The sequence below is a fragment of the Lissotriton vulgaris genome, chromosome 7 (assembly GCF_964263255.1).
Source record: "Lissotriton vulgaris chromosome 7, aLisVul1.2, whole genome shotgun sequence".
In the NCBI taxonomy this organism is placed as follows: domain Eukaryota; kingdom Metazoa; phylum Chordata; class Amphibia; order Caudata; family Salamandridae; genus Lissotriton; species Lissotriton vulgaris.
Genome location: NC_141695.1, coordinates 623,390,043 through 623,417,363, shown reverse-complemented (window position 1 = coordinate 623,417,363; position 27,321 = coordinate 623,390,043). Strand labels below are relative to the sequence as shown.

Sequence of the window (27,321 nt, the reverse complement as noted above, 5' to 3'; positions counted from 1 at the left end):
CTCTGTCTGGGTGTGTGTGCGTGGCTCTGTGTGTGTGTGTGTGTGTGTGTGTGTGTGTGTGTCTGTCTGTCAGTGTGTGTGTGTGGCTCTGTGTGTGTGTTTGTGTGGCTCTGTGTGTGTGTGTGTGTGTGGCTTTGTGTGTGTGGCTCTGTGTGGGTGTAAATGCAATAGGTCATGCATTTGCGAGCGATTAAGCTATTGGCATTGTAAATGACAATGCCATTTATTTAACGATTAAGCTATTGGCAATGTAAATGACAATGCCATTTATTTTTCTTTCTTTCTCGCAGTCAATGTGTGATGAAAACAATTAAGTGCTGGTCCCCAAAATCGAGTGCAGGTGGGCCCCACCGGCAAACACCTGCCCAAGGTGAGACCTGCCTCCCTATCTCTTTCATGGTTGCACCCACTTCACCTCATACATTTATTGCTCCTATGCCTTTGCTTCCTCCCTTCCTCCTCTTCTTCCTACCCCGTCCTCGTTTTGTACTATTCAGCCATTTTCTTCACTATAAATTCAGTGTAGGTGGTTGTATCTGGAATTACTAGCGTTTACGTGTACCCAGAAGTAATCATTTTTGCAGACGTTAGTTGAGGTTTTTATCGCTGGGTTCATCTTACTGCTTGTGATTTATTATGATTTGCGTGTGCACAGGCTGACATTCTTCTCAGCTGATCTGCGTCTCATTTCTGAGCCTTCTGGGCTCCTCAGACTGTCTGCTGGCTCTCAGGACGCTTGCCATGCTAATGCCAGCATCACCCTCTGCTGTGCCTCTGAGCTCCTTTGCTACTTCATGGACATATCTCTCAGTCATCAGACTCTTAGGGTTAGATTCTGGTCCATAACCCCGATTTCTGGCCCCACAATCCCTAATAAATTCGATTTGAGCCCTTGGCCGCTTCTGCCAACATTTATTCCTTTCTGTCATGATTCACAGGTTCCCACTGACCTCTTTGCCCACGCTCCTTTTGCTCCATCTGACAGTCTTGAGAGTTCATTCTTTCTCGGTGTGCCCTCAGACTCCCCTGCTAGCATCAGACACCTATACCTCCCCCAACGCTCCTTTGCTGCCCCACAGAGCCCTACCCCATCATGGTTTTCTGCCTCCACCCCTTTGTTGGCACTTAGAGCTGCCAAGAGGCTTCATGTCATGAAGACATGATCTGACATCATCAGCCAGCCGGGATTTACATCCCAAAGCAATTTTCTTGCTGTGGTCTTCCATATCGCCTTTAAAATTATAAATTAGTAAAAAGACATGTCTGGTGGAAGGTGTTGTACATGGCATGGAGGCATTTGGTAGAGATATCTAAGCTCCACTTTGGCCGCCATTAGAGCCGTAAGAATCTCAGCATCAAACTGCTGACACATAGGGGCATTTTTACGAGGGAAGGGGCAGAGCGTGGCTTTGCATTCCTGGCTTAACACCGCACTCCGCCACTTCCGAAATGCAGGGCTGCACTATTTTTACAAGAATACGGTGCAGCTCTGCATTTCCCCCTGCTCTGGCGCTAAACTTAGCAGTCTAGCGCCAACGCAGGCACCTTTGTACTATAGTGCAAGGGTGTTTGTGTTGAGGGGAAGATTGTTTATGTGCAGGAAGGTGAACAATCTCAAAATGCTGTTTTGTAACTTCTATAGAAGTTACAAAATGTAATTTTTTTAAATGATTGTTCATGTACAGGAAGGGGGACCTTCCTGTGCATAAACGATCATTGGCATTTTGCTGTTTCCATTTATGCTGCACAACGCAGCACATATGAAAACAGCAAAAACATAGAGAAATTAAACCTGTCTCCTCGTTTTGACAGGGTAAGACCAGGTTTTCCCTGGTCTTAATTTTGGTATTGCCTCATATTTACGCTGCCCTTGTAAATGTGGGGCAGCGTCAAAATAAATGGGTGTTGTGGTGGAACGACCACCACAACACCCAATGCCTTCCCCTTTCAACCTAAGCATAGCGTGAAAGGGGGCCTTATTTACAAAGCAGCATTAAGCTTTTCCATGCTCAGGACGAGCTGAGCTCGCCATGAGCCACGGTGCTCCGGTGCTTCTCCCTAGTCTCCCCATCCCATCCTTTTTTGACCAACCCATCTGGGTGAATAGCTCTATCTTGATTAATAATAAGCCCATCTTTTGGAAGGCATGGAGATCTTGTGGTCTCATATGGGTTCACCAACTTTATCATCAAGGTCGGCCTCTCTCCTTTTCTTCAGATACTTCCTTGTTCCATTTTCCCTCTTCCTTCCATACCAAATTTGCATTGTTAATATCTGCTCTTCAAGAGGCTCGCACTACATTTCTTGCCTCTCCCTTTCCTGTCTACCCAATTCCCTCTAGCATGCCGTCATTATATTCTTTACTCCTCAAACGTGCCAAAGCTTCAAAAATGTATGCTTCTCTTTTATCCCCCTCTGCACCTCGGTCTAAAACGAAAACAGAAGAGAATTGGGAAACAGACTTACAAGTATCTTGGACCATTGCTCTCTGGGATAAAATTTGGCTTACGTAAGTCTTCCAGAGCTGCTAATGCGACTCAGACGTTTTTTTTTATTTATAATCACCTATTATTCTCCCCACTCACTCTTAGCAAGCAATTTCCAGACGTCACAGACTCTTGTTGGTCATGTTCCAGGTCCGGTGCAGATCTTTTTCACATGATTTTTGATTGCCCCCTAGTGCACACCTTTTGGAGGCAAGTTTGGTCCCAGATTAACACATTTTTTTTCTCTACACACCCCTTTTCTGTCTCACACATCTTTCTGGGAAGTGTTTCTCCTTTTTGGAAGCAGTGCACTCTGGGTACCAGAATTATAGACTTACTGTTAGCAGTTGCTTTTCAGCAAATCACCAAAAATTAGAAAGACTTCACCAAAATATCTTACCAGGCCTGGTGGTATGCAGTATGTTATAATCATAGATTGGACACGACTTATGTTTACCCATTGTCCCTGGTGACGAAAAGAAAAGTTTTGTGGGAACCTGTTACCTCCTTGTTTGATGACAGTGCCAGACATTCCTTGCCGATTTCTCCTTTGCAACAAGAAGTTTCCAAGCCTCCATGAAGGTACCTTGATGTTTCGCATTGTCTACTATAATGCATATCGTACATTTGTGTTTTGTACTTAGACAATGGTTTTCTTATATTGTGAGTTTCACATTTTTACATAGCTTCTCAGGTACACCTTGATACAGTTATTAGTCATGCTTATAGTATGTAATATATATCTTTTTTTTCTCTCTCTTTCATGTTCTTCCTTTTTCTTTTTCTTCTTCTCTCTTTTCTTTTTTCTGTTTGTTTCTCTCTCTCTTCTTTTTTTTTTCTTTCCTCCTTTTAGAATTCTATACACCTTTTTCTTTTCATTCAAGTATTTAAGCTCATTACTATGTACTTGTTTTGCAGATGTATTTTGCTTATTTTGTCTTTAATTATTCCAATAAAATTTCTTGAACTTAAAAAAAGAGGGATAAAACTAGTTTTATAATGTAATTTAGACTCTAAATAACAGTGGATATCGAAACAATATTGAATTTCTAATGATTAATTAATTAGAAATGCCTGCAAAATGTGAGAAATGCACTTCTGTGTTATATTTAATGACATTTACTAACAGAGCTATTCCATTTAAAATGACATTTATTATTCATACTAATGAGATATTTTACTGCTGAATTCATAAGTTTGCATATTATTTGTGTTTTATTAAAATGTATTAATTAAATGCGTTGCTATAATTCCCTTGCGTTCGTATAAGTGAGGCATTCAGAGCTGTATTCGCAGACACATGAAAATGATGAAACACAATTTTTACAAGTGAAGTCTTCTTTCCGATTGCGTTCTCATGAGAAGCAAACTTCTTGTGATAGACCTCTCTCTTTAAAGGCGTTGACATGTACCCAGTTGGACTTGAATGTAACACATTCCTTTCAACCCTGCCTAGACTCAAACAGATGGGAGATATTCTCGTGGAAAGCTTGGGACTGTAGAAGTATGTTTTAACTCAGAGTCCTGTGATTTATTTATAGTATTTGATGATGCCCCTTCAATGTAAAATAGGCTGATACTTCTGGCGAATCAGAATGTTTTACAATTTTGAGATGACAGTGCTAAACTGGACTTTTGTGAAGAGATGCTGCCTACATTCTTGACCCATGGTGAGCAAAAGAACGATGGATTTAACCCAGATCTCTTGAATGGGGGTGAATGTATGATATATTCAGCATTCCGTCCATCATTTGTTTCATTTGTTTGCGTTACATTCTTGACTGAGGCACATTTGCTGATGAAGAGTTCCTTAATGTGTCACCTTCTGGAGAGGTATTTTCCTCTCTGCTTGTGACCCTTCAATGCCCTTTTGAGACCTAGGATTATTTATCCCTTTCGGAAGACTCTTTCTCAAGCTTCTGATAAACTGACTTTTTTGTTTTTCTATCCTAATTTTTTTTTCCCACCTTAGTTAGTAGTTTACATGCCAAGATTATCCTTTTTCCAAATTAGTTTGGGGCCTTTTTAGTGCTTTTTGAAATTTGGTCACTGTCTCGCCCTACACATGTATTTCCCTAATTTGGTGAGTTGTAGGGTTTTCCACTGCTCTGCCTAAAGTATGACTCTGTTGAATTTTAATTAATTGATGATTGCTAATCCTGAGCAGCGTTTGATTTCTCTATCTCAGCATTATTTTTCTTGCATATTTATGTTTGTTAATGCTAGTCTCTCTGAACGTATTCTGTCATTTTGGATAACCCCCGGTGATTACGGGGCATACTATCAAGAACAGGCGAAAAAATTATCGCCACTTTATCGGCAGCAAACTGCAGCCAAAGCGACGATAATGGGCTTGATAATATGCCCTTGTGAATTCCGATAGAAGCCCAGATTAACACCAGAACCTGGGCTGCAATGGGAATTCACAAGGACATATTATCAAGGCCATTATCTCCGCTTTAGCAGCAGTTTCCTGCCGATAAAGCAGCAAAAATGTTATCGCCTGTTCTTGATAATATAGCCCTACGTTTTTTAAATAATTGGCAATGCGAATAGTCTAAATTACTTTAAGCTTGAGTCTGCAATAAACTTCTTAACTTTATTTCCGCCTGGAGTTTTCATTCTGTGTCTACATTGGTCATGGTGCTTAAATTGATTGGGTTTGTATTGAATTGTTTTAGTGGTTCAACCTTACCACTTACTGGGTCCAAAGAACCATTGACTTCAGTGAGCGTCTGATGCCTGCGAAGGGTCACATATGCTTCAGAAAGTCCAGACCCTCCTAATCTTCCATAACACACTTAAATAAGTATCTAGACAAACAAACGCTGTACATCAGCGTTTCCCAAACTGTGGTCCGCGGACCCCCAGGGGTCCGCAACACATTCCCAGGGGGTCCGCCGGGCCCGGTGTGTCTTCTGACTGTAAACACTACTCTACAAGCTCGGTAGCAACAGCTGCACCCAGGAGAGGTGGAAGGCGCCGCGACATGGACAGCACTTAACTCCCAGGAGGAGCCGCTGTACCGTCACCCTGTGGCATGGTGAGGGCACTCGGTTTTGGGGGGAAAGGAGTCGCCCGGAGATTTGTTCCTCAACTGAAGACACGAGTGTTGGACGCAGGAGATTAAAATTGCTGGGAATTCTGATGATGGTAAATTTCTTCACAGCGCTACAAGCCTTGTGACAGTGCAAGGGCGGGGGAACCACAACAACATCGGGTCAATCACCATTTCAGCTTTAGGTGCAAGCTGAAGGGTGATTGATTTATTATTTCATAGTCGCACGCGTGCGCTCGCACAGCAGTGCGTGTTCCCTCGCGTTTGCGGCCAGCCCTGTCCTGTCTCCACTACTGCTGTGCCTCTCGTTTCAAAGCAAAACAGCATTCCTGCACTTCGGGCCAGCAGGAGGACACTTCACCCGATGAGCATTGTGCACGTGTTTAATTTAAAATGTAATAATATACATAATGAAGGTGTGGATGTTAACAGTGATAGCGCCGAACGGGTATGTGAAAGTATTTGTAGGAAATAATGATGCCAAAAGGTGGACAGAGAGGGGGTTCATAATTATCTGCAGAGAATCATGGAAATCTGTTTAATAGCCTAATAATTATTGTTTTAATCCTTAGAGCTGGCACCATAATTTGTGTGAATATTCAAACATGGTGTTTCCTGATCCACTTCTATTTTCGTTTCCATTTGTCTTAACAAGCTAACGGAAGACTAGTCTGGAAGCTTACAGAAAATTGCACCACAGGGATTTCTGTGACCACACTTTGTACGGCTGGAGTCCCAGTATTTGAACATTTGTAAAACTACCATATGTTGCTTTCTACACATGGACACCAAGAAGTAATGCTTTGACATTCAGTCCAAAAAAATAATAGTGACGAAGGCTGTGCCATTAACTTGTTTAGGAAAGGTGGGCCTTACTCTCACTTTGCGGGATTATTACTTTTGTTTCAACTGGTCTTTTTTATTTAAAGTTGTGGTCTAAGTATATTTATAACTCGAGGAACTGGTGATCAGGGCCATTTCTGAAGAGAAGATAGAAAGAAGTTACACATACTTTTAATTGTGGCATTTTCAGTTAACATCTCTAAGTGGTCTGTAGTTCAATCTTGAATAATTCAGTTCACTGTACTCATCATGGATAACACACATTATAGCCTTTTCACCTTTAAAAGTAATATCCTTTATAATGGATGCGAGTTATATGTTGCCTCATCATAACCATTCAGGCTTCTTCAAACATATGTTCCCACATGTGAGAATCCTGTTGAGGCCCTTCCAAATTCACCTCGGGACTTTGACAACATTAAGAACCGTGGACAGGTTCTTAGTGCAGAATTAATCTCATATTTGACACCATTGGGCAATTGGCTCTTTCTTTCTGACTCCATTTTGCCTCTTCAGAGTTTTGATGGGAGAGATCAGGGTGTCCATTCCTCCTTTAACTGCTTTAGAGACTAGTAGTCAAACACTATGCAACAGTTAATGATGCCCTTCTACTGGTGTCCGAATGATGGAGGCAGTGATGGAGTCAATACTTGGTGGAGTTTCTGAAGGCTTCTGATTTCCTGTTCCTCTGGCAAGTTTCAGACATGGAGAGCAAGATGTTTGATAATAATAAGAATGATGCTGCTGTAATTGCCTCTAGCTGTGAAAGAGTGCCTCCCACGCTCTGCTTTCTAATGCAGCCCTACTTAAAGGTCATGTGGTCAGCGTCAACCGAGTGAGTCTGTGAGTCGCTCATCTGATTATAATAAATTATGAACGTCTTCCAGACTTCTAGATCTATTTTCCGCAATTTTGGGTACAGTATGATAAATGAGTTGTATAACAATTGTTTCTTATGCTTTGAAGCAGTTAACTTAGCCTGTCTTGTTGCTCAAATTGGTGTAATTTCTGATATTTATGTTTCCCTCCTCTTCACTGCTTTATTTTGCTTGTGAGCAAGTGTCACTCATAGTCACTGAACTGTCCCTCATAATTACACTGTATTTATGACAATGTCACACATAGCAATCTGAAACCTTGGCAGCTATGAATTAGCAGCAGACTTTTTATGATTCTTCTCGTGTGTGACGAGTGATCAGCTTGTGTTCTGATGGCAGTGGCAGTGACATTATGGTTTATTCCCGCCGTCAGGGATTGGTTTCATGAGTCGCCGAGATGCAGCATCATCCTTCCCATTAAAATGTTTTTATTTTTGCATATTTTTCAATATAAAATAATAAAAGCTTTAGTAATGCAAGTATTGGTTTGGTGAGTACTTGTTTGTGTATTTTCTGCGAATTACTGTTTACATTTTTTGAAATTTAAATTGTAAAAATTGCTTGGGGGTCCCCGGCCTCCAGTAGTGATTCAGTGGGGGTCCTCGGGAGTCAAAAGTTTGGGAACCACTGCTGTACATGATCTAATTTTGATTGGTTGACAAATCTCAGAATTCATTTCTGCTTGCTAATCCTAAGTATGTCTTGTCTCCCTAGATAGTGACACTACACAGCCCCATGGAGGCAGTCACAGAACTGGAGCTGGATTGGACCGTTCCGCCTGACCAGCAGGGTGCACCTGCGCTCCAACAGAATAACTCGAGTGAGCCTCATCACTTCGCGCTCTGGAAGAAAGGAGGCCGTTTGTTCTCTTCTCTGGTGGCTGCCAACATCCTGCTGTTTGGCTGCTGCCTCATCACTGCAGGCTCGCTGGAAAAGGTGGCCGTTCATGAGTTAGAGGTCGTGGTCTTCCTGTCTAGCCTGATGCTCCTGTCTGTCCTGTGGATGTGTGTCCAGATGTACTTGACCAAGCACCAAGACGCTATCCTCTTCAAGGACCACCATGCAGGACCCATATGGCTGCGAGGTAGGTGATCTTCAGTGAAGCCAGACCCAATTGGCAGTAGTTACCAAGAGGCCTGTTGTTTTAGCCAATAGCTGTTACAGTTATGGAACAAGGAATTTCACTTTTTACGTTGTAAGTATGGGTTCAAAAGATCCCAAAAACTTAAGTGCTGTAGGAAAAAGTTCACACGCTTTGCTGACAGCGCCCCACATGGCACGGGGTGATGTGCCACCAATTTACTGTCCTACAAACCAACCAGCATAATATCTACAAGTCTTCTAGGGCCAGGAGCTTCACGTGGTGTGATTACAGGTAACACAGGTGATGCCAGGCAATGTCTTTACCAGCTCCATGTTTATCGTCTTGTGTTTGAATGTCAGTGAATGGAACTAAATTCAGTACTGATAGAAGACAGTAGGATGGACAGAGGATAGTGTGTAAAGTGGCAAAAGGAGTACTGGATCATTGGACTGCACCATCACTGCTAAATTAACCAGATTACTTCATGTCACTGGGGCACTAATGGGTGATTTAGAGTTCGGTGGATGCCTGGCAGATGCCTCATCTGCCAAACTTACAGTTCGCTCCTCATTAGAGGTGGGACAGTGCCGGTTTCCAATGGCGATCAGCTGGCTCCTAGATCGGAAATCTTTGACTGACAGCACCTTCCAAAAGCCTGTCCATCAATGTACATCAGAAGATGTGCCCTATTTAGTCTGGTCACACCAACATATATTTTTTCTCTTCAGACTGCAGCAAAAGCCAGGTGGTCACCATCAGGAAAAAAATAGAAATGACCCTCACTCAGAAGTTCGGTGTTAATGTGTTTTTTGTGTTTCAGAAACAATCTCTAGGGTTTGTTCCTTGAAAAAGGAGTTTGCTGAGCAGGCCAAAACAACATGCCACCTGCTCTGCCTCTTCCTACATTGCAACAACCACAGTGGTATATGCAAAGGAGGCAAGGAGATCCTCACAATGCTCCACTAGGGAAACAGGGGCCATGATCCCTACCCATCTAATGGATCAGCTACCAGGGTCTACATGGCCCATCAAGTGTCCAGGTCTGAGCTTCTATTCTAGAAAATAATGCAGTCTATTAGTGTTGGTTCATTTCAATTGAACTAATCATACTAGTGCACATGCCAATGATTCATTATTGATGGAAGGCCAAGGACTGACTGCATGGTGTTCCGGTGACATGTACCTTTATGGTCAAGCAGTCAGTATCCAGACCATCTACAGCCATACCGCTCCACCCAATCGCCATTTTCTATGTGCCTACAGGCTGGCGTCAGTATTGAAGTAAAACAGGAAATAAATCAAAACAAATATAGGGATACCTGGCATGTTACTGACTCTGCCTTAAACCTTAGGTTTCAAACTGCTTGGCCTGTCAGAAAAGTTACAAATGTATGGGCATATGAACAAGTGAACGGTAAAGCAAGATGTTAAGCAAAAATTGCTAACGCCAGGCTCCACCATTCTGAAAACACATGGATGCTCATGTATTTACAATGGTACAGCACATCCCTGCGTTTTCCCTACTGCTGGCGCTAAGCTCCGCTGTCTAGCGCCAACACAGGCACACTTGCACCATAGTGCAAGGGTGTCTGTGTTGCAGGGAATGATTGTTCATGTGCAGGAAGGTGTCCCTTCCTGCACATAAGCAATCACTTATGGTGATTTGTAACGCCTATGTGTGCTGCACAATGCATTGTGCAAGTTGGAAATCGTCATTTTTTTAAATGATTGTTTATGTGCAGAAAGAGACACCTTCCTGCACATAAACAGAAGGGACACCTTCCTGCACATAAAACATCATTCATGCCGATTTGCTGTTTCTTTGTGTGCTGCACAATGCAGCACACATAGAAACAGCAAATATGAGAAGAAAGAAAACATTTCTCCTCATTTCGCATTGTTAAGATATGGTTTTCCCTGTTCTTAATTTTTGCGCTGCCCCATATTTACTCCACCATTGTAAATAGGAGGCAGCATCAAAATCAATGGGTGTTATGGTGGAATGTCTACCGCAACACCCATTACGAATCCTTTCCCGCGATGGTCCTCATTACGATGTCGGGCAGACTTTCGTCCGCAGAACACCATTGTGAAATCGGGACGACCAACCTTCGGTCAGCGGTCCCGACCGCATTATTAGGATGGTGTGGTCGCACACTCCCATTTCTCTATGGGAGCTTGTGCTGCGGCCATAAACCCACCAGAGCGCTAGCTCCCATCGAGAAATGAGTGTTTTTGTCAATCTCTGCACCATATGGCAGACACCTGATGGTGCCTGCCACGCAGTGCAGGGATTCCCAGGTGCCCCCCAGCCTCCAACGGAGGCCGTAGTGGCAAGGGGGCCTGTCAGGAGCCACCAAAGTCGCTCTCCAAGAGACTTTTCATTTCTGAAAGCCCGCAGGGGCGGCTCTAGGTTCATGGTGGCCCTGGGCAGGGAGCGTAGGTAGGGGGCCCTGGAAGAGGGGGTCCGGGTGGGGTGGAGCGCGGAGGCCAGTGAAGAGGGGGGGTCATGGTGTTTGGAAGTTGTATAGAGCCAGAGGCCACCAAATCCCTGCCAGGGGCCCCCACACAAATATATATCGATCCTCAGAGGATTATTATATTAAGGCTATATATTGATGTGGTGGCCCCTGGGATTTGGTGGCCCTGTGCAGGTGCACAGCTTGCACATGCCTAAGGCCGGCCCTGAAGCCCGGCATGAAAAGCCTGACGGAAACCACGTCATAATCCCCATGGCGTAAACGCAGTACATAGGGGATTATGATTGGCCTCCGACTGGCCGGTGGGCTCCTTGAGCCTGTCAGAAGTCAGTCGGTCCGACCGGTCAGTTTCAAATCCAACAGCCTTTATTGTAATAAGGCTGTCTGATTTGAAACCAACAATGTAAGTCAGAAAGCTTAAGCCACGTTAAGCGGTTAAATGCTACCTTGAAAATAAGGAAAAGGGATAATCACCACAGGAATGTCACAAAAAGTGACAATCCTGAGGTGATAAGGCCAAATATGCTGCTTCATGTCTTACCACTACCTCAGACATTCAAATATACTACCAACCTAGACAAGCATGCACAAAGCCAACAGTTCGGCTTCAAAGAGTCAATTGTATTGTAGTGCAGCATTTATGTATCACTACCTATATGTGGGCCACTTAACCCTTGACTACATGAGCAGCAAGCTACACTATGTAGAGTGTGTGGTTGAAAGGGTGCCTCTTGAGCCACAGCCCTAAAGAAGTGCTTCTGTGTTGTGCATTATGACCACAGCGGTGCAGTTATTGTTGTATGGGATGCAGCGCAGTGGGTGAAAAAGTGTGAGATATGCATGTAGGTCATAGTTTTCTAGCAGCATTGAGCAGCTCTGCGGGTCTCTTTTTGGTATTTCTTGTAATCAATGTCTACTAAGCAGGTTACTGCACTGGGTTGCTCAAGCTGAGATTTTGTTTGACGATTTTAGTCCTGAGCAGGAATAGTTGCAGGGAAAGTGTTGGGGAGATCTGCTGTATGTGCTGGATGATTGCTATCATCCCTTATCTGATCTGAATAATTGTGAGATGTAAGGAAGCGATTAGAGTGTGCAGCTAGTTGGGACCTGCAGTTAAGGACTACATTAGAGTCCTCCAGTTTTCCAGCAGTATGTGATCTCTTCAGTTATTCCATGCCTGTTTAGTTGTTGATGGTTGGTTAATGGGCTGTTGCAGTACTAGGCGATGAACAAGACCCATACCAGATATTTTGAGTGAGTATGTAAGGCCCTACATACTGTATTGTACCTATAATTCTTTCCTAACATGCATTTCAAACCACATTTTGTGTGGTACAAACTGCACTGTGATTTAGAGTGTTGGGGCTACTACTGCTTGTAATTACAAAATGGAAAAGGGTACAGAGTGCTGATAACCCAGTATATACTGCTGCTATGGGACTGGCTTACTCCCATGGTCCCATGCTTTTAGTTGATGATTGCACTTTCTTGAAATATCATTGGTACACATTATCCCAGGTGATGACTAATGAAGAGACATGCTTCTCCATTTGAGTTGTTTCTGTTCCATTTATTTCTGTTCCATGTTTATTGTTTGTGAAGCGAGCAGCAAAACAGCCAACACGTGTTTAGCACCATTTTTACAAACAGGGCTGGGCCTTTTTTAAGTCTAGAATATATAATGGTGGAAGAGTACATAAAGACTGTTTTTAGGAAACGGAGACTCCATAAGAAAACGTTTTTTGAGTTTTGGTGCTACTCAAGTGTCATATTGTACATGTGCAGAGAAAAAACCTTCTTTCAATGTGAAGTCCTTTGTAGAGATACTTGTGAGAACACACATTAAACAGCTCATGTTGCAATCAAGAACACCCCCTTTGGGACCAAAAGCAAGAGAATACCACACAGCAATGTCAAAGATGGCGATAAGGGGGAATATCCTAATCATCCACATTTGTTATTGTGAGAGTGACTAGTGGAATGGTGTGTCTAAAAACTGTCGGCAAGCCCCTGTGTGATCAATGAGTGTAGCCCCAAAATTGGTGTCAGCCTGTGAGCAAATATGCAAAAGAAGCTAGCTCCTTTGTAAGTCCCAAGGGTATTTAGCTGCTCTATCTGATTGTGCATGCTTCCATAACATGAGTTCCAAGTACAGTTGGGTCTTGGTAAAGATAATTCTTGTATACTAGTTTCTTCAGAGGCAATCCTGCATGGAGAGATTTGAGTGGAAGTGTTAGAAAAATAGGAGTATCAGGAGGGTGGTACACCTTCTGGTTTTGTAATTGTTTAAGTTTGTTTAGTTACTTATTCAAGATATTTAAGTGGTCTCTCATAGTTGTGCATGCCTCTTGATTTGCCCATATCGTGGACCAAATAGGACAACGAAGTAAGAAACGGTATGGAAAAGGTGTATGTTCATTTATCCAGAAGGTTTCTACCAACACTTCTACTCCATTCTCTTTACTCCCGCCATCAGTTTTCTCCCTACAACTGTTGCTGGTATTTATTTATCACAGATATACTGTTTTTTGACTCATACTCTTCCTTCTTTCCCACTCTGGAGAAATGCCCCTTTTTACAGCTAGAGCACTTAACTTTCAATGCTAGACAGGCACTTAAGTTTGCTATGTTTCATACTACCACATCTATAACATTGGCGTTTCTCCCGACCCCATCTGCATTTTTTTTCTTACCACCAGTAATTTTCCTACTGTCTGCGGATTGTTGTAACACATTCACTTCACTTGAGTCAGTGTTTTCATGACATCCATTTCTCGCCCTCTGCCCACTATTCAAGACTTTCAGGTAAAGAGAGGTGTTTTTCATACACTTCACTACACCTATAGATGTCTTTAAAGACTGATCTTACAACCTTTCTTGTATTTTCAAATTGTCATTTCTATTTATTAATTGATCCCTAATGTAAATATTTGAATTTGCATACGGCTTCCAGTAAGCGTAATGCCCCCACAAATTGTTCAATTGATTCACCTGGCGATTGCGCACCTGAAAATAATTTGTGTTGTTCTACAACAATGACAGTTTTTCTTACTATATTGTCTTCTACACCTATTAATGCTTCCTCATATTCATCATCCCATATTTCTTCCATGTCGGGCGAAAACCTCCATTTTCTTCTAATCTCTTGCTAGGAACAGGTAATGTTTAAAAAAAATCTTTTATCTCCTATACCAAGACTATGCTTAGGCATGGCTAGCTTCTTTTTGCGTCGACAATTTCTCTTTCTACTGCCTAAATGTAGGTTTCAAATGCCACCGGCCATCCTCCCATATAATTTCTGGTTTTCTGGTACAAAAAACGTTGGTGGAGCTGCTACAGACTGCAAGTTTTTAATATCCTGAACAAAACAAGCATTTGCAACGCAATAGATCTCTCAATAACATTGTTTTGAGGTATTGGCATTGAAAATGTTATTGTTTTTTTTCCCTTCGTGAAGCATTAATCAAATGGTGTATTTGAAAATGGCAATAGCTCACTTTGTTGTAATTGCGAAATCTATTGCATTGCATTTGTACTATAGTACATTCTCTACTCTTTGCTCTAAAGAGCTATTGGCATAGTAAATGGCGTTGGAAATGATAATGTTGTTTACCCTCTGTTGACCCCCGCAAAGCTCATCAGCATGTGCCTGTCATAAAAGGGAATATCTGACAATCGCATCTTAAACATTTTGCAACAATTCCATAGTTTCACTGCGGTTGTAAATTAAATTGTAAAATAAAGTGTATATTCTCATTGACGCAACCTTAAAACTGGAGCCCTGTAAATGGTGTGCAAGGTCTTACCTGAATCTGATTGTCTTTTAAACGTTAGGTATTGTATGGTACTATAATGAAATAAATCAATTTGTCACAGTGGCTGCTGTCATGAGCAGGCAAGTCCAAGCCTGGGTCATTTTTTCCATTGCGGCATACATAACGTGCAGAGGTGGGTGTGTAGCAGCTGTTTTTCAAGTGCTAGTTGAAGCATAAAATATTGATCCTCTGAAGTTGTATAGTGTTAACTAAAATATTTACATTTTAGCACATTAAAACAAAGTCAGTAAACTTCTGTTTGACATTTGACAGCAGCACTGCACCACTGCTCCTTGGTTCGCTGTTGTGTTGTCTGCAACTTAGGCACTAACTGAGAATTTTAGAGTTGCATGTGTGCCTTTGTGCAATGTCCTACTAGCAGGCGCCATGCTCTGCACCTGTGCACCAAAACATGTATGTTTTAATAGGTTGTTAAGTGGTAGTATACTTATCCTCACTCTGAATGTGTACTCCGAATGTGTACTTTATGGAACACATGAGGAAGAGACCAACCGGAATGGTCAGGTCCCTAGCAATTTAAAGTCGGTCACAGCCACTCCAACAACATTTGAAAGTAATTGATATCTGTTTCATTTGTAACTACAATTAGAACATTGAATTATTTGAAGCCCCTTTGAAGACAATGGAGTTGCTGAGGGCAAACAATGGCTGACATAAATAGTCTGCTCCAACCTCCCAATGCTGGACTGCTTGTTTCCTTCCCTAAAAAGTGAGTGGATTGTTCTATTATTGTTGCCATTTTGCCTCGGGCTGTGGTGGTATCTCAAGGCTCTCTCCCTCATTCCCGGTTCGCGCATGCACATCTATATCTCTGATAGAGGGACTTTAACGATGGTAGCCTCTGCAGCCGGTTAATATGCTAGAGTGTGTCAACTAGTTCAAACATTAAGCAGCCTAGACAATCTCTGTCTGGGTGTGTCAAAGATAGTGGCCCAAGTTTCATACGCACACTGTGGAATATAAACACGCACATTTCCAGCACTTCATTTTTCAGCTGATTAGAAAATTTATGGAAAGACGATGACTCGTGCATAATGTGGCTCTAATTTTCCAATTCATTTGCTGCTAGATGAAGCATTTAAGAAATGTATTCTTTTCAATTACAGTTGAAGCTCCTATGTACTCTGCTGGATCTCAGAGACTGAAAACAGCAGTAGAGAAAAGACAAACATGGCGATGCTGACGTGGCAGCTGCTAGCTGCAGCCATTCAAAGTGTGGCTGTAAACAAAAAGAAAATAAGCAAAAACAAGAGAGAGCGAAGGGGGTGGGGGAAGACCCCCACAGTCCCCAGCTGCAGTGCTCAAAGGAGACACAACGAATGGGGGGTAATGTCCCCTCCACTGCCTAAGACACCAGCCAGGCCTGCGAATGATAGAGGTGATGGTGACCACAGGACGGGGCTGATGGGAGCGATGTGACAGCGTCCCTGTGACCGGCATCTGAGGCGCAGGAGGGTTTTCGATGCAAAGATGGCTCTCCTTCTGTTACCCACCCGCAGGATCTGGGGGGTGGGGTGGTGAGGGGGGAATGCTGCTGGTGGCTGCTCTCGGAGTGAGAAGTTAGCAGGCACGTTTCCTGTGAGACTGGAAAGGGAAGACCACTCGGTCCCCCCGAACGTATGGATGGGTGCCCCGATCCCCCCGGGAAACCGTTGTGGGCGGGGGGCGTGTCTCGGCTGGTATGCCCAAAGCGGCGTAGCCGGAGCACGCCCTTCCGGCCCAGAAGGGGTTGTCCTAAACCCCCGCCCGGAAGTCCGCGCACGGATGGGCGTACCTGAGGTGGGCCCCCGCCCTCCCGCAGATGGATAAATAGAGAGGGAATCCAACGAAGCTTCCTCTTGTTCCAGTGCTCTGAAGGCTGCACCACTCGTCGCTCGTGAGCCCTTGAAGGAACAAGCGGCAATTTTGAGAACTTGTAATCTTTGTTATTTCTCTTTCAGTGTCAGGCGTGTGGAAGATCGAGTACCCTTGAGGATCAGGTCGGACGGAGTAACCGAAGTCATGTCTGGCAAGAAAGCGGGAAACCGAGATGGAGAGGATGCTACACACCTTGGTGAACCGAGTAGCGGTGATGGACCGGAAGATGGGTAAAGTGGATGAGCTCGGTCGGGGCTTAGCGGCCATCAAGAAGCAGATGGCGGCCCAGAACACCCCCTCGGGCGGCCTAAAAAAGTCATAGGACCGGCCTTGCTGAATGTCCCCCCAGGGGGTAAGGGTAAGAGGAATAAGGGGAGGGCAGGTTCCAGGGAGGTCCCAGTCCCAGAAGTGCCTCCATCGAGCCGGGGCGCAGACAGCCCAGTCGCGCCGGTAGATAGCCCGGTACCAGGTCCGGATGGGGGTTTACCAATCCCCATAGTGATAACGCCAATTGGGGATGACCAAATGCCCGCTGAACTGGCCCTTCAGTTAGCAGCAGTGTTACCTTGGCTAAAGAAAGGAGCAGGGGGATCAGTGGCTGCGGGCGATCCGGCTGAAGAAGCCAGATTAATTATTGAGCAGTTGCGGCAGTCAAGGGATGCCGGGACAGCGAATGTACCTTTTATTCCCCCGCAGCTAGCGACGGGGGTCACGACGGACGGTCGAGCTAAGACAACAGACACGGCTGGGAAGACAGCTGAACCCGGTAAGAGACCATTTCCATTGGTGGGGGAGAGTTCAGTACCTTCAAGGCGGGAAAGTTTATCGCAGCACATTCCTATGGCTACGAAAGAAATGATATGGGGAGATAAATACATCAACATGTTTTCACTTTTGACTGACCATCGTGAGGTAGAATATGCAAAGACCCAGAAAGATTTGTGGCACCCCAGCGTATGGCGAGCCAAGATGGCGGAATTCAGGGTCGATGAGACCATGGTGAACTGGGTCAGGGCCTTTTTTATTTTTACGGCAGTTATGGGTGAGCGTAAACCTGAAGTGTTGCCCGACTTATCATGTTATCAGAATAGGATCATGAATTTCTATGCAATGTACGGGGGAAATGAATGGAATGGTTATGACGTTACCTTTAGAAAAGCAAAAGAGTTTAACGAGGCTTTAACATGGGATTGTCTGGACACGGTGTCGTGGCATAACCAGCTTTTGCCGGGACCGGTGGGTACGTCGGTACCAAGCACGAGCGTTTCTGGGACATTCCAACAGAAGCCGGCACAGCCCTTTCGGGCGAACGCCGGAGGGGAGCGGCATCCCAGGTCCGGCGGGAATGGAGGCAAGCGGGGGGGTTTGTTGGGGATTCAACAAAGGAACCTGTAACAGGCCTCAAGGAACTTGTAGGTTCCGGCATGCTTGTTCGGGCTGTGGGAATTCCTCACACCCAGAAACTATCTGTTGATCCAAGTCCAATGGTGCAGGAGGAAAGGGGGGATCCAAGCAGGATTGAGGTGGTGCCTTGGAAGCAAACATCTTCGCCCATTGATATCTTGGCTTTGACCCCTGGCCGAACCGATACCCAGATCATGTATCCGCAGGGATTTTGAGGAATGGCTTTCTGTATGACTTCAAAATCCCGGCGGGAAATTTTCGGGGGAGCCCCTTCTGTAAGAACCAACTGTCTATTCAGCACAACCCGGCGGTGGCCGCCAGAGAAATAGCGAAAGAAGTCAGCTTGGGGCGGGTAGCGGGGCCATTTGCCTGCCCGCCAGTTGCGGAATTTGTGTGTTCACCTTTAGAAGTGGTTCCAAAGAAAGACCCGGGGGAGTATAGACTCATCCACAATTTATCGGCCCCTAAGGGGGCCTCGGTAAATGAGGCTATTGACCCTGAGGTATGCTCAGTTAGATACGCATCGTTCGATGATGTAGTCGTTCTGTTGAATCGCCTGGGCCCTGGTGCACTGTTGGCAAAATCAGACATCGAATCGGCATTCAGGTTGCTCCCGGTACACCCTCGGGACCAGCACTTGCTGGGATTCACGTTCCAAGGGAAATATTACATGGATAAATGTATGCCCATGGGTTGTTCAATTTCATGTGCTTATTTTGAAATGTTCAGCTCCTTTTTGGAATGGGCGTTCACCGAGGCCACAGGGCATAGACAGGTGATGCACTATTTGGATGATTTCCTTTTTCTAGGTCCGGCGGGCACTCCGGAATGTGCGCAAACACTGCAGGATTTCTGCACACACATGTGGGAGTTTGGGGTCCCATTGGCGCCAGGTAAGACGGTGGGGCCATCTACCTCACTGGAGTTTCTGGGGATTGAGCTGGACTCAGTGGAGGGGTGTTTCCGTCTGCCAATTGAGAAGGTGGCCAAGTTCAGGGCTTCCTTGATACAATGTCTCCGTAAGGACAAGTTGACCCTGTATCAGTTACAACAGACAGTGGGTCAGCTTAATTTTGCCTTAAAAGTGATACCGATGGCTCGCCCCTTCTCACGTTCCATAGCACAAGCTATGGTGGGCCTTAAAGAAGGACACCACCACACTAGACTGTCGGCAGAGTTCGCCAGGACATGCGCATTTGGTTAGCATTCCTGGCGGATTTCAACGGTCGAGTGGCATGGAACAAACCCCCAGCATCGTCTGACGAACTGGGCTTGTGGACTGACTCGGCTGGGAGTGTGGGATTTGGCGCGATCTTTGGTAACCGATGGTTGGAGCGAACTTGGCCGGCGTGGTGGCATTCAAGTGGCCTAACAGGTAACATTGGGTTCCTGGAGCTATTCCCCATTTGGGTTGCTCTGTTGGCATGGCCGGAAGACTTTAGGAACCGCTCAGTGGTGTTTTGGTCAGATAACATGACGGTGGTCGAGTGTATTAATCACCAGGCTGCACGCTGCAAGTGGATCTTGAGACTGTTGAAAGAAATTGTATTGCGAATCATGAGATTGAATGTACAATTCAGGGCAAGGCATGTGCCAGGTGTACTGAATAATGCAGCTGATGCACTCTCTCGTTCACACATGCAGGCTTTCAGGGGTTATCTACCCACAGCGGAACTAGTGGCGGCACAGTTCCCCGAAGCACTATGGCAGATCGGTGCCCTGGATTACAAGACCTCGTGGCAGCCAGTTTAGCGCCCAGGACGAGAAAAGCTTATGAGGGAGCGTTTCGTTCATACTGCGCCTTTTTAGGGCCGGTAGGGGGACATAGCTGGGGGCGGGAGGAATCCTTCCTCGGGTTTTTGGTGGCACTTCTTAAGGAAGGCCGATCGGCAGCAACCGCCAACAGATATAGGGCAGCCATATCATTCATGGCACAGCTCCACGGGATACGGGACCCGACGGGTTCCTTCTTAGTCAGGAAGGCGCTCCACGGTTGGCAGCGCCTGGAAGGTCGCAGACACGATAAAAGGCACCCGATTGGGCTAGACAGATTGTCCTTACTACTAGCTAAACTGGATGAGACATGCTCATCGCCCAGCGAGGTAATTCTGTTCCGAGCGGCGTTCGCATTGGCATTCCATGGGGCCATGTGGGTAAGTGAACTCGTAGCAAGGAACAAGAAGGATGTGGAGGGAGGTCTATGCAGGGATCATGTTCAATTACGGGGTGATTCTCTGTTGATCTCGATAGCCAGGTCCAAAACAAACCAGGAAGCTTTGGGGAATAGTGTGGTTCTGCAGCGCGCCCGAGGGAGCCCCAGTTGTCCCATAAGGTATTTAGAGGACTACCTGGCACAGAGGTTGACAACATGGGGGGGACCCTGCTTAGACGCAAGGACGGCACCCCATTGACGAGATTTCAGTTTCGGAGGGTGCTGGCAATTACAATTGCTGCGGCGGGCCTGAACCCGCACGATTTTGGGACCCACTCATTCAGAATAGGGGCCGCTACTGAGGCTACGGCTCGGGGTCTGGGTACGGAGGAAGTGAAACAGTTAGGCCGTTGGTCCTCGAACTGTTTCAAGAGGTATGTGCGACTGCACATGTTGTGAAAGACTGATGAAATGCACTCACGCTTGTTGTCTTTTCTTTGGATTACAGTTTCGCAAGCCTGTAACGCGGGGCGAAAATTGGGATCGGCCCAACACCAAAGGACCACCGACTGGAGATCAAGTGGTATGGGTCGTGGGCCACTCATACGTGAGGCGTGCCGGGGACATATTCAAGGCAGGTGACGCGATCCACGCATCTGAAGAGTATGGGTTCAGAGTGTCCTTCCATGGGAAGAGAGGCCTCTGTTTTGACCAGTTTCAGAGCTATCTGGAGGAACTGTTAGGGCGGCAAAGGTCACCGCCATCTGTAATCATAGTGCATCTGGGGGGCAATGACTTGGTAAGGCTGGGAAGACGGGTATTGCTGGAGCACATATTGTCAGCAGTCAGTTGGTTGTCCAAGAGGCTTCCGGGGCGTACGATTGCTTGGTCCCACATGATTCCCAGAAGAGTTTGGCGGGGGGTCTGTCTGTGTCGGCGTTGAACCACTCGGTAAAGAGGGTCAACAACAAGATCGAGAAACTGTTTCGCTCTACTCACTTACAAAGCATTCCTCATGGGTGTATCCGGGGTGATCACTATTATTTGAATGATGGGGTGCACCTGTCCAGGGCTGGGAATGAATTACTCGTAGGAGACTTCGTAGCGTGGCTGAGGGCGTTGAGGAGACATGACCTTTAGGAGGTGTGGGGGGGCCGGATAGTCGGTCAACTATCCGGCCTGTGGCGGTAAGGTCATGATCGGTGAGCAGTGATTTCAAGGTCCCTAGGGGGGGCGCCACCCAGTATGGATGGGAGCGCCCGGGGGGAGGCGGCCATTGGCCCCTCCCACGGGGAGGCGGCACCCACTACGGATGGGTCGCATAGGGGGAGACGGCCATAGGCCCCTCCCAGGAGACGGCTATATGCCCCTCCTACGAATTTCCCGGGGGCCGGATATCCGCTCCGACAGAAGAGAGTGTGGGGAAGGGGGGGAGTCCACGCTGTCCTTCTTACGGATACCTCGCACGAGAACTCGGATGACGTTTAAGATGGCGTTGAGTGAAAGGGGGCCCCCACGACAAGGGAAGTTACAGTTGGCAGCGAGGGTAAAGTCCTCTGCGCATGCGCCACTCACACCATGAGGGCGGGAATTTGGTAGTAGGGATCTGACACCGGTTAAGACCTTGCCGTTGGCCCTTAATGCTAGGATGTACAATTTATTTTAGAATGTTTTGCATTTTCAGGATGCTAGACTCGGCTAGGAAACCTTTGTATTAGAGATTTGTTAAGGTTAGCCAAAGAACTTGTCTTCATCAAAATGTAATGGAAGATAAAATTGTACATGATTCATGAAACGTTTTAATTTAAAGTTTTAAATTTTGTTTCATATTTTAATAAATACGGCCGGGGGGGGGTAACTCCCCCCGCCTTCCAAAAGTTCAAACCTGTGTCTGTCTCCTCCCATGGGGAATTGGTGTTGGGAGGGGGTGGCGGGGTGAGAAGTTAGCAGGCACGTTTCCTGTGAGACACACAACACGGTCTCTTCCTCTGCAGAGAGGCCGTTGGGATCTGAGGCATGTTATCCCAGGTGTCCTGCCGTTAATTTGACTTTAGGAGGATTAGATGTAAGGTAACATGGCACGTTTTATTCTCACATTCGCACTTATCACCTGAATAGTGACTTTATCCTCTGGAAGGTTGCACGGGTGGATACTGGAGCTGCCGGGAGCAGTCCACCCCGTTCATCTCAACAAACTCTGTGTTTACATGTTAGTACACCTAGTTCTCCTTCGGCAGGGTTAGCGGAACCCCCACCCTTGCCGTGTCTTGTCTCCCCTATTGGGTGTAAGCTTAACGCGGGCACCCCTTAGTGTTGCCTTATAAGAGAGGCATTGTGCCCCTACTATTTACTGTGATGCATTAGTGGGCATGAGAAATACACATTCCTACTTACCACCTTTGCTTTTATTCAACAATAACAAGTAAACATTGCTGCATTTCAATACTTAGAAATGGTCCACTGCTTTTTACCCTATTAATATGGTGACAACTTTCTCGACACTATTGTAGGCTCATTTTATTGTAAAGGTCTTCAAATAACTTCACACTTATTGAACATCACTCCCCCCCACCCGCGGTCACTTCTACCTAAATATTTCACAAAAAAAGACCATCATGTTGCGTTTCAGATGGCCCTTTCATTCTGATATAGGCTAGTATGTGAACTAAGAAACAGTTAGCATTTTTGTTCAGGGCTCCTAAGCTTTTGGAAACTGTTCCGAGCTCAATCTGTTTGTTCTAACGTAGCATTGTTACAGAGCATGAAAACAAATGAAAAGATTTGTATTGAGATAGATAGATAGAAGGTAGCCTAAAACGGCCTGGCCCGTACACTGCACACCTTCCCGTGAGCTGAGTACAGCGCCGATACTGCACGCCTTCCTGTGAGCTTCCTGTGAGCTGTGCACAGCACCGAGACTGCACGTAATGCACGAGCTCAGATCATCCTGCGGCCCAACCGGCGCTGCTGTGTTGTCTAAATGGGGCTCTGTTAAGCCTGAAGCCATCTCCTCTTGAGCAATGCAGTTCTCCACGTCGCCCGCCATCACTGTCCGATCTTCCCTGCCAGGGGCAGCAAGCTCGCCTCAACGCCACTGCCCAGTTTCCAGCTCTCCTCGCGGGCAGCATGCTCAGCACATGCCGCTACCCACTTATCTCTGCTTACACCGTCTTCCAGGAATCGCGGGCAACGCGCTCTGCCTACGCCGTTGCCTGCCTGTAATATCTCACTGTGCGTAGTGGTTTTGTTTTCCTGGCTCTTCAAGAAGGGAATAATAATAATAATATGGGAAGACGTATTAATAGTACACGGAAATGGCAAGGACATGTTAAAACAGTGGTGCGTGTGCACAACAGTGGATCGAGAGCGGAAATCAAAACTAGTGGTGCGTGCGCACCACAGAGGAACAGGGGGTCGAGGGAGCCTGTCGTCTGTGCCGCGGGCTGATGTGCATCCTAGACACGGTCGGGAATGGGCGTAGCAAAGGCGGACATGCACCCGCCTTTGCCCAATCGCGTGCCTTTTGTTTTTTTTAAAAAGCACGCGAAAGCCAATGGCAGACAAGGAAAGCAAAACCACAAGCACAAGCGTGTGGGTAGCTTTCTGAAGCCCGTACTAGAGGTCTCGCGCTGCATGTGCGGTGCTGCGCACTGCAACACTAGGCGTGAGACCTAAAAATTTCAGTAAAATAGAAACACTCCAATCTATCTACAATTTGAAATTTGCTGAAGTTCTTTTAGAGTCGGAGTAGTTGGAGCACTCCAAAATACTATGTAAAGTCTTTTACCAATATTCATCACACACAAATTAACTAACAAAAGAACAGTAGTAACACTTGTCCCTTTGGTGTTATGTAGGACAGCGGCAAATTCTGGCAGCAATCTCATTATATAAAAGCTGTAATATTAGCATTTTTGTTTATGCCGAGGCTCGTAATATAGAAAGATTTGAGTTCTAACAATTTCTTCATTTTTCCACCTTCCGCAGATCTACATCCTGGGGCTGTAAGGAGTGTTAAGTAATAGTTCCAGGGTTTTAATGCCCTTTTGATTCTGTGCAAACCTATTAAATTGCATGCATTAGGGGTTTTCGCCAGCTCTTCTCTAATCTTTTCCCCATACTGAGAAAAGTTGGAAATTTACTACTGACAATATCAGAAGTAAAACTTGTTCCAGGGATGAGAAAATAGAGGTTAGAGGGAAAGTGAACTTGTCAACCGATGTGTGTATAAGCAAATTTACACCTGCATATTTAATCATGCTAAAAAGTAGTTCAAACATATTTTCTATGAGTACAATGTCCTGGCACACTTCTGTAAATTCTTGTGAATTCATGAAAGCCATAAATCATCAATAATGGTATGACTTACTCCATAGGTGCAATTTTATGACTTTTTAAAGAATTGGTCCCCTAATTAGATCTGTAGTTAACCAAGACCTTTTGTTTTTATTAGAAATCTATCTATCTATCTATCTATCTATCTATCTATCTATCTATCTATCTATCTATCTATCTATCTATCTATCTATCTATCTATCTATCTATCTATCTATCTATCTATCTATCTATCTATCTATCTATCTATCTATCTATCTATCTGTCTGTCTGTCTGTCTGTCTGTCTGTCTGTCTGCCTGCCTGCCTGCCTGCCTGCCTGCCTGCCTGCCTGCCTGTCTGTCTGTCTGTCTATCTGTCTATCTATCTATCCATTGACTGACTTCTACTCTTTCACAAGGAGCATATCGGCACCCAAAGTAGTTTTGTTTCAGTGCCAGGGACTACTGTGGCAATGTGTGTTTTTTTAGACCAAAAAATATTATTGCTTTTGCAAATGTTTGTTATAATAGCTCCCACAAAGTTTTACAAAAAACATAATAAAACAAGGCACGCATTGACAAATTCAAAAGGCTGACCACCAATATCAGGCCGATTAGCTTTGCCAATGCTGGTTTTTTTACTTGTTTCCCATTATCTTGTTGAAACTGGTTGCACTAATTTTCCAATATGGATATTTTTGGGAAATACTAGCATGCATCCATACATTTTAGTAAATGATGCTTCAATGAATGTTACCTACAATTTCACAGTAGTTTAGCAAAACCATTTTTTTCCTAGTTGCATTTTTTTAAAAACATTTTATTATTAAAGGAAAGGATCATCAATCTTGCTTTCAAGCTTCTGCAAATATTTGTATCTAATTAGAGAGCATTCTGGGAGCATTGTATAAAGAAAGCCTCATACTGTTAAACTTTACAAACACGTGTACACATTTTTACACTGGAACCACTGTCAAAAGTTCAGTTCCAACTTACATTTCCTAAGAGCGCTCACCCTAAAAATAAAGGCTTTATATTCCTGAACCATAAATACAAATTTGAATAAAATTAATTTAAGGACACATATTACCTTAGCTGCAGACAATGCCCTTCCCTGGTCCATAATGTGGCACTGTAAACTAACAGCCAAAGGGTTTGTACTGGAGAGGGTTGGGCCTACTTGTCCCAAGGACAAAATAAACATGAAAATTCCATACCCCTTGTGGGAAATAATTTTTTTAAGTTCCGAATTTTGAATGATAATTAATGTTGAGTAATAATGAGTTTTATGATTGATGCAATACACAAATGCTGATTTAATAATATTGCAGTTGAAACTAGTTGAATATGACTTACAGAAGTGTGTTTATTAATGTATATTAGTTGACACATTTTCACAAAATGCCATACTAGGTAACATGGATGCTGTTTTGATGCTTTTATTTCACTCCTGCTCATTCCACCTCCCATTTTGTCTCCCTGTGCATCTTCTCTCTCCACAGACGCTGAAGATGAAATACAAAATGATGTAATAGATTTTTCATAGCTTGTGTAAAATTACTTTTTTGGGTTCCCAATGTAACATGTTTTCAAGGTGCTTCTGCCGTAGTTTCCATTGACGAGGCCTGGCAACATTCACTTTTGTATGGGTTATTGTTTGCAATTTTACATATTGTTGCGCACATCTCCAGACAGCAAAAGCATAGAAGCTGCTAGATGTTTTCTTAAAAGTGGGTTATAAACATTAACATGACATGTTACACTATGATTTGCCAAAAGTATGTTATCTTTAATCATGCCACCATGAAACTGCAGTTTTTTCTATTTTTTATTTGAGAATTATGTCTAAAAAAACCTTGGTTTTGAGAGTGAGCTAAAAACCTACCTGCTAAACCAATGTTGGGGTTCTTGTTGGGGAGGGTGCCTTTTAGTGTTAGCTCAAACCCCGGGCAGACTCGCCAGAGAAAAATTATGAATACTTAAAATTTGGAGGTGTCTTGAATTTGGGGATTTGGGGTTCTCCTTCCACAATTCAGTAGCAGAGGATGGTTGTGTTTTAAGGATCACCTCCTTTTTTCTAAGGGTTCCCCAAGATTTTCCTAGTCCTTAATGCCCATTATGAAGGAAGAGCAGACTTTCCGAACTCTGTTGGTGGGTTCTGGTGCTGGAGGTTCCTGAATAGGGACTTGCAGTGCATTAATGAACGATTTGAGTGTACATATAAATATGATTATGAAATTTGTGAGTTGGGAGAAGGATAATTTTATAAATTAACTTTTGATTTCAAGACTTCCTCCATACATAGCATGTGCAACTGGGACTAGTATGATATTGGTAACGGGGACTAATGATCAATCAATCAATCAATCAATCAATCAGAGTAATTGTAAAGCGCGCTACTTATTCGTGAGGGTCTCAAGGTGTGGAGAAGTGTGGCTCACTGGTTAGAGCAGGCAGACCCTGAAGCAGAGGTCAGACCCGGGACCAGGGTTCGATTCCCGACGCAGCAGGGTGTTGAGCTCAAATGTCCACGGACTCGATAATTCTCGCTTCGGTGCCTGACCTAATCATGGGTTCACACTCTGCAACTCTGGGCATTAAGCTTGCTTAATCTCCACAACGCCCCCCCGCGGCGGGATGCCTGGCTTTCACCTTGGGGATGCCCTGTAGGGGCTATCTCACAGGGAAAAACCAGGACGGGTTCCCAAGGCAAGCGCGGAGATACCCCTTCGGGGGTCGATTCTGGGGCTATATAAGAAATATAATAATAATAATAAGGCGGGGGGGGTGGGGGTGGTGCCGCCACTGTTCGAAGAGCCATGTCTTGAGGAGTCTTCTGAAGGTGAGTAGGTCTTGGGTCTGCCGTAGGTGGGTAGGGAGGGTGTTCCAGGTCTTGGCGGCGAGGTAGGAGAAGGATCTGCCGCCGGA

The 27,321-nt window shown here is 44.9% G+C and overlaps 1 protein-coding gene across 1 annotated transcript in view; it reads left to right on the top strand.

Moving 5' to 3' along the window:
• The window catches only part of LOC147702154 (proton channel OTOP2-like), a 198,243-nt gene that overhangs the window by 83,481 nt on the left and 87,441 nt on the right, over positions 1–27,321 (top strand). Inside the window, exon 2 of the mRNA XM_086930799.1 lies at positions 7,980–8,349. Coding sequence (XP_086786925.1) covers positions 8,001–8,349 — 349 coding nt within the window. The 5' untranslated portion in view covers positions 7,980–8,000. The remainder of the gene's footprint in view (positions 1–7,979; positions 8,350–27,321) is intronic.